The sequence below is a fragment of the Microtus ochrogaster genome, unplaced genomic scaffold (genome assembly GCF_000317375.1).
Source record: "Microtus ochrogaster isolate Prairie Vole_2 unplaced genomic scaffold, MicOch1.0 UNK2, whole genome shotgun sequence".
Lineage (NCBI taxonomy): Eukaryota > Metazoa > Chordata > Mammalia > Rodentia > Cricetidae > Microtus > Microtus ochrogaster.
Window position 1 is genome coordinate 9,689,004 of NW_004949100.1, and position 8,251 is coordinate 9,697,254.

The 8,251-nt window shown below is 40.5% G+C and overlaps 1 protein-coding gene across 2 annotated transcripts in view; it reads right to left on the reverse strand.

The window, feature by feature from the left end:
* The window catches only part of Fbxl3 (F-box and leucine rich repeat protein 3), an 18,570-nt gene that overhangs the window by 9,476 nt on the left and 843 nt on the right, over positions 1 to 8,251 (reverse strand). Inside the window, exons 1-3 of one of the 2 annotated variants that reach the window (XM_013353143.2) lie at positions 8,009 to 8,141; positions 4,207 to 4,555; positions 1,204 to 1,326 (exon numbers count right to left, since the gene is read on the reverse strand). In XM_013353143.2, coding sequence (XP_013208597.1) covers positions 1,204 to 1,326; positions 4,207 to 4,554 — 471 coding nt within the window. In that variant the 5' untranslated portion in view covers position 4,555; positions 8,009 to 8,141. Of the gene's footprint in view, positions 1 to 1,203; positions 1,327 to 4,206; positions 4,556 to 8,008; positions 8,142 to 8,251 lie in introns of those variants that run through there. The other variant, XM_005365369.2, reaches the window with a different exon arrangement.

An 8,251-nucleotide genomic window follows, 5' to 3' on the forward strand; every position in this document is an offset into this window, starting at 1 on the left:
ACACACACACACACACAATTAATGGATACTAACCTACTGAGCATTAGCAAGCTAGACTGCAGCTTTTATCAACTGGCCTTTTTCAGGAGGTATTCTGATAATTTTTCTGTCTCAAAGAGAAGAGTTGTAGGCTAAGATAGCTCAACTGGTAAGATCACAAGCCTGACAACCCAGGTTGGTGCATACCTTTAATTCTAGCTAGCGAGGTTTACCAAATGAGACCTTGTCCCGATTACCACACATGCGCGCGCACACACACGCACACACCAACTTTATGTAAAAAAAAAGTTTATAAAGAACAGTTGTATAGTAGAGACTAGTCTTTGATTATGTATAAGACTAACACAAACAGCTAAATCCTCCTAAGAATAAATGGTCTAAAATAAAACCTGTAAGACAATTCAAGGTATGCTGACATTTACTTTCCTCAAAAATACTCTTTTCATTACATTTACCAGAAGTGTGTACATAATAAGCGGGCCCTACTTGCTCAATACTAGCATTCTCTACTTTTGACTTTTAATTTCAACAACCCGTTCTAAGGCTCAGGAAGAAGCGTCCATGGTTCTCTTTGGTTCAGGCAGGGTTATCAGTCTATTTCACGTCTTTTGGCACTTCCACTAGCTAGACAATCTTCTGTAAACTCACTCTTTAGCTGTACCAATGAAGAACAAAGTAATGCTTGACAACATGTTTTACTGCTGCTGGAGAGATGGCTCAGTAGTTGAAAGTACTTGCTGCTCTTTCAAAGGACCTAGGTTTGGTTACCGGGACCCACATGGCAGCCTAACTGCCTGCAATTCCAGGTTCTAGGGGATCTGACATCCTCTTCTGGCATCCTCAGGCGTCAGACACACATGACGTGCACATACTTACATGCAAATATAACACTCATACACATGAAAAAAAATTTTGTTTTGTTTTGGATTTTTGAGACAGGATTTCTTTGTATAGTAGTCCCAGCTGTCATGGAGCTTGCTCTGAAGACCAGGCTGGCCTCGAACTCACAGAGATCTGCTTGCCTCTGCTTCCCATTAAACACTCTTTAAAAGCATATTTTAAATACTATTTTTCAACACTGTAAACAGTAGCCAGATTCCATTACACATACTGCTTTGCTACCCGTTCACTGTCAATACCAACAATGCTGGGGCTTTCACTGGAATGCTCTGCAAAAGGGACTAAGACAAAGGCAGCAGATACCTTTGGTAGGTCCATAAAGCTTGGCCGAGCAGTTGAAATGAGTCCAAGTGTCTTTAAAGAGCAGTTCACAAGCTGGGACAGTATATCACAAGCTGCTTCGGCCGACTCTTTGCTGCTGTCCACCTTAGAAAGGAAACAGGTCTTACTCACGGGAGAGCCACATTCTCTTTGAATAGCTTACTTTTATAAAGGCAAGACATATAGTTATTACTTCAGTGCATTATCATTTAAAGGACATTTATCTTTAATTATCTCTCCCCCAAAACCTCAGTCTCATTTTCACAACAGAGTTCACTATAATTCATATTCATATTTATTTATTCAGTGCTGAACTAAAAGACTAAGTTGATTCATTTCAAAGTAACTGTACAAAATGAATCAATTTTGTCTTTAATAATTTGTACTTGATAAAATCAAGCAACACACGTAAACAGTGTCTAAGATGAACAGTTTCAGGTCACCTGAAGAACTAATGTCACTGAGAATTTTTAAATTAACCACACAACCTGAAATTCTTTAGAGTAAAACAAGGGTGTCCAACTAAACAAGCACAAAATAAACTGCCAAAATAGAAGTGGCTGTTCGTATATACCGTGTTTAGACATTTCTTGAAGAAAAAAATAATATGACCAAACACATGGAAGGGGTAAAAGTTAGGTTTTTTTTTCCCTAGACTAAACATGTTAAATATATTACTTTTATTTCCAAATAAATATGTGTTTTACTGCATCCCAAAGGTGCTCTTCAATGTCATAGTCTGTGAAAGTAATGTACCAATTGTAGCTCTCAAAATGTGGCTCCCAGACCACATGAAAATAACCCGAGTACTGGAGACACACAAATTCTTATACCTAAACCAAACCATCTGAATTAGAGGCTGAAAGTGGGACTGCCGAGCTCTCCCAGCACAGTCTGAGAGCACTGTTGGACTAATAACCCTGACTAAGTTCTCTTCAGCCTACAGTGTCCACTTACCAGTCACTTACAGTGACTCTTACCAGGTCAGGATAATCCCTGCAGTGTGCTTGCTTTCTACATTAGAAGTTTCTTCCTCAGACAAATACATCCCTAACAAAAACGTCAAATTTAGCACAGATGGTTCTGTGAGCTCTGTAAGTTGGGTGGGTATACCTGAGCTGTCACAGCACTCTAAGAGACTGTAAGCTAAACTCCAAGAACCCAACTAACCTACTGTACAGAACCATCTTTCCAATCTCTAGCTCCTCTGTCCACGTAGCTGCCATTAAAACACTCTGAGGCATCTCAGGGATGACTAAACCCCAAGGGAAAGCACTTCAGGTTCCTCTCTGGAGGGGTGGTGAGGAGGACCTCACTTTTGTTTGCTTGAATCCTACCCCATGTCAAACAAACGCTACACCCAATTGGAATTTTAGGCAAACAAAAAAATAATTTGTATCAGTAAGTGTGTCCCATTGTCTGGGATGCATCTACACTAAAAATTATCAATGAAGTCTAGTAAACTTGAAATTAACAAGGCATCTTTTTTTCCCCTCTTGAAATAGGCTCTTGCTAAATATCTCTGGTTAGTTTTAAACTCACTACATAGCCCAGGATGGTCTTAACAGGTATTTCATTATTTTTTTCTTTTTGGCTATAATTGGCAATCCTACCTAACCTAGTACTTGTATGACCAGTCTGTGCAATCGCTTCTATTACCAAGTTCTTACAAGGAAGATAGATAGCATTTAGAGACAGCATGAAAGTCTGGGTTAAGACCACAGTTAGTACAGATTTAACCTGCCCCTTTAGTAAATAGGGTAAATCAGGCAATTCTATGCTTTTACTGTAGCTTTTTAGGTTTTGTTTTTAACATTTGTAAGACAGAAGGCCCTACTATATATAGTCCAGGGAGGCCTCCAATTGTTGATTCTCTTGCCTCAGACTCCCCATGTGTGAGATACAAGTGCAAGTCACCATGCCCAACAATAATTATCAGTTGTTAAAGAAAAATAATCTATAGTGTCAAGGATTCAGCGAACATCCCATGTTTCTTTTATTTATCTCCAAGTACAACTTGCTAAACCCTTGTTCTCACACATGCTACTATGATTTCATGTAATGTTCTTCAGATCTCACAACCCACCTTCCTTCGCTCATTTCACCCTCACACGGGTTTACACATGTCCCTGTATCACTGAAATGAAGCAAACAGCTCGCTTACATTTTCCATTAATCCTCTTATTTTCCTCTAATATATACTCAAACTAGTTAGTTCCAATACCATCTTTAAAGTTTTTTTTTAAGATAAAAATGCATCAGAATAACAAACACTTGATGGGTGGTGGTGACACACGTCTTTAACACCAGCACTCCTGAGGCAGAGGCAGATGGATTTTTGAGTTCGAGGCCAGGCTGTTCTACAAAGTGAGTTCCAAGACAGCCAGGGCTACACTGAGAGACCCTGTCTCAAAAACAAAAATGAAACAAAAGCAATACTCACTAGTAGACAAAAACAGCAAGTAAATGCTGCTCAATAATCATCCCCTAATGCAATGGTTCCCAGCCTTCTTAATGCTGTCACACTCTACCAGGTCCTCATGTTGTGCTGACCCCCAACCGTAAAATTATTTCACTGCCACTTCAATGTTATGAACTGCAATGTATGTATCTGATAAGCAGGATATCTGATAAGGGACCCCCAAAGAGGTCTCAACTCAGAGGCTGAAAACCACTTTTTTGTTTTACGTTTGCCTTTCCTCAAGTCTGTTGTCAACTATGTACTGTTAACTTAAAACTTAGTCAACTTATGTTTACTTAGTGGCTGCTTTTGTTCATTTAAATAATAAATTGTAAAGGAGTATTTTAGTTCCAGCTAATATTAAAAATTATTCTCAATGGCTTCTAACGTGTGCAATAATTTTAAAACTTAAAGCGCTTTATCTAAAAAGTCAAATATTTTAAAGACATAAGAAGCTGTATTGGTTAGGACATTAAAGCCATTAAAACACTTTTATTTTTTCACAGAAGGAGTGAAAGCATTACCTTGAAGCTGACATACTGTAGATGGTTTGAATGCCTTTTAATAATCTGTTTGATCAGCTCAGGATGTGTAGCTTTCAAGTAAGATGTAGCTGGTTGATTCAGTTCAAATTCAAAACATCTCCACAAGTCAGGCATGTGAAACACCTGATTCCAGTTCCGGCACACTTGTGAAGCATGGGCCCGGTCAAGAAGAGGCAAATACTTAAAAACTTGGAGGACAATGTCCTGCAGAAGGTTGCCCCAGTCACAAGGCTGAGAACGTTCATGTGCAGTCCTCAGTTTCTTAGCTTCCTCTGCAGCGCCTTCTTCAGGTGAGTCAAGGTCACTACGTCTTCCTCCTCGTTTCATCCTATTTAGAAAAATCCATCATTTTTTCCCGTCTTATTTAACTTTTAATCACAAATTCATTTTCTATCACTGAGATGTATTTGTATTTGGACGGTTAAACAGAAAAATGCACAAAGAACTGAACCAACAATCCAAGGAGAATATAAAAATACAATGAAAACTGCTGGTGGAGATGAACATTCCCGAGGTGATTTCCAATACTTACATTTAAACACTACTTATGACCTAAGTAAACCACAAAATTCGAATTCAAGAGTTGTAGTCCACTACTTAAAGTGACTATAAAAGAGCCTAGAGTGGTACTTTCCAAATTCGTCAGTCACCCAATGATAACTATATTTGCGTTTTTAAATCTGAGGTGGATCACGGTCCCCACGCACCTCTAGAGGAGGAAAGGTAAGCAGTCCAGAGATCTGCACTTACGGCCTGTGACATAACAGGGCTACTGCTGCTACACACATCCAACCTCTACTTAACGTTAAGTAAACCTGGGCTAAGAGTACAGTCCAACTTTTTTAATATTTTTTAATTTTGTACATAGTGTTCTGTCTGCATGTATGTGGTTGCTGGGAATTGAACTCAGGACCTCTGGAAGAGCACCCAGTGCTCCTGACCTCTGAGCCATCTCTCCAGCCTGAGTATAGTCCAATGTTAAAGCCCTTGTCTTATACTCCAGGCCTGAACTCAATCTGTAGCGGCATTAATTAATTAAAGCATCTACCTTGCCTATGCGCAGTTTCAGCTCCCCCAACACATTTCTGCCACTCTGCTTTCCTGTCTTGTCGTTTTCTTTCTTTTTTTTTTTTTTCCTGAATGACACCTCCATGTTTTTTCTAGGTATTTTTACCCACTCCATTCCATTTGCTTCTTGGTCTTGGCTCCCTAGGTTTGAATCTTAGCTCCACTTCTAACTAATTCTATGGCTATGGATAAATTCCAAGACTGTCAGAGGCTTCAGTTTGTAAAAGATTCAGAGCTCTTACAAGGAATGAAATATTAGAGCTTTTGAAAGGAGAGCCAATTGATCTGTTTAAAAAAACAATCCAGTAGGAAAGCTACCACATGATTCAGTAGAAAAAAGTGATGCCCCCACCCCTGCCCAATACGAGGAACAATTTAATTCTAACTTTCGAATAAGGGGCCAGGGAGCAGTGGTGTACAGAAACTCCGGAAAGAGCTCCACTAACTTAGCATAAAACAAGCACTGGGACTACTGGACATTCCCCATCTGCTCTTTCTCTTTTTGGTCATTATTATAATGTAACCGAAGTTTTAAAGGACACATTGTGATTGGTAGCTGACTAAGTACACTGCACTCTATACTAACACAAACCACTTGTTAGAGCTATTATATGGTCTCGGACCTACAGAGCTTTGCTTCCAGACAGCAGTTCTGACAAGGCACTGGTCCAAATAAGACTCACAGGGATTGTGACTCCAACTAACTAGTGACAAACAACACATATGACTTTCTTAATCCTCTGTGCAATGGAGGATGTACAGACTTTCTCTTCTAGCCGCTGCAAACTCTGTGCAAAAGACTGTGGGCTGGAGAGCAAACAGAATGGAGGAGGGCATGATCTTACATCACGTCAGTGCAGGCGACCGAAACCGGTAACAGAAGAACTGTCTGTTCCTGTGTTCCTGCACCTGACTATATGCACACACACAAAAACGGCTTATTCGTGAGTAGAAAGAGAATCCAGAAAACAAAATGACAGAGGTGACAAGATGGCTTTATGGAAGACTAACTTATTTATGAATCTAAAAATAGATTTTGTAAGTGTGTTCAGAGAAAGGTTAGAATAATCTACAGGACCAACTTAGAAACAACCACCACCACTAATAAACATGTCGCACTAGAGGTTAGCCTGTCATTATGACCCATTTTCCCACTTTAACTCACCCTGAAGGCTTAACTTTAATTTTAGCATTTTAATTTGGGTCAAAGAAACAGAATTTGCTACCAAGGACTTCCTTATTCCTCAAATCTACTCAGAATTTGAGCTGCGGAGATCCAGAGAAAAATGAAAAAATTGTTCCTCTGTCCACATAGGACGCTTCTCAAGCCAGAATTTGGAGCAGAAATAGTTCATCTTACTGTCAAGTATACAGATTCAAAACCAAAACTAACAAAAATGACAGCCTTACAATACTTTAATCCTAAGATTCTACAGTTTTTATTCGAGGCAGGGCCTTGCCCTGTAATCCTGGCTGGCCTTAAAATCCGAGATCCACTGCCTCTGCCTCCCCACACAGTGCTGGTCTAAATGAAGTGTATTTCAGCACAGCTCCACGTTTGGGTGGAGTCAGAAAGGACAATATACAATTACCCAACACCAGGTAACAGTATTCTAAATACTGCTCTTGACTGAAATATAAACGGAATACATAGATCACCAAAGTATGTATTTAGTACTTAGTAGTTTATGAATAGCTAAAAAGTCTATGGACTGTCAAAGGCATTATGAAATTAATGTCAAATCTTATAAAGCAATACAAAAATAAAAGGCCAATTGCTAAAATGTCCTATGCACTATTCTCATTTAGGCATGAAAATAACATTCGTGAATGAACACCTAAAGTTTGAAATATCATTTTTCAAAGTTGGCCCTTTTAGTTGAAAACTTCCAATGCCTTTTATTTTAACTATCTACACACGAAGCTCTGCTATGCAGACAGTTGAACAATTCAGAGCATTCACTAATATAAACTAATTTACAGCAATGAGTTTTATACTGCTTGCTTCTTGTCCAAGAGAAAGTGCTTTCTATGTCTAGGAGGGAGTGTGGTGTACCAAAACAGGACATTAAGTGTCAGTGAGATTTTCTAGCACGGAAAACCTGGACTTTGGCAGTTTTGATTTACTGTAGTGTTTCAGGAACCCAGCAAATACAACCACAGTGGCAGGAACGTCTGCTGGTATTTGTGTCAAGTGCCAAAGAAGCAACCTAATGAAGGAAACCTACAAACTAGTTGAGCGGCACCCGAATTAGTGAGCCAATCAAACATTTCCAAAATCCGCAACAAAGAGTTAAAAGTTTTCTCGGTGTCTCAGACACTTACATATACTGGGCGTGAAATAATTAAAGACCCCACTTGTACTCAAGCTTTGAAAGTCTGGTTTGGCATAATTTCCAGAACGTCCTATGGTTTGCTTTGGATAGAAGGAAACCTAACACACATTCTTTGGCTAAAATACAAGAATTGAACAATAGGAAAGAGACTAACTCTCAGAACGGTGAGCTCAGTGGAGATACAGACAACCAGGAGCGGACTTATAGACGGACCTTACCCGGGGTGGGCAAACATAACCCGGACTGGGTTAAGAGTTTAGTTACAGATAGTTTTCTAAAGAGGTCAGAGAAATTTTAAAAGTTATCTTTTTCACGTAAGTAAACCACCTGGGCCACTGGCACAGACACCATTAGCCACAACGCGCCTCCCCTCTCACCTCTCGGCTCGGAGATGCACAAACCCCACTGCCTCCGAAAGCCGGTCTGCAGCTCGCCCGAAGCGGCCGCACCGTAGTTGGCCAAGTTTTCCACTTGGCCGCCCGGCGTGGGCGCTGCCGCCTCCCGGGCCTGGCTCTCCCTGATACTTCTCGGCACCCTACCCAGGCCCCCGGCTTTCCCAGCGCCCGCACCCGCACCCGCTCCGCCGAGGGCGAGCCCGGCGGCGCCAGCCACCCAGCCCT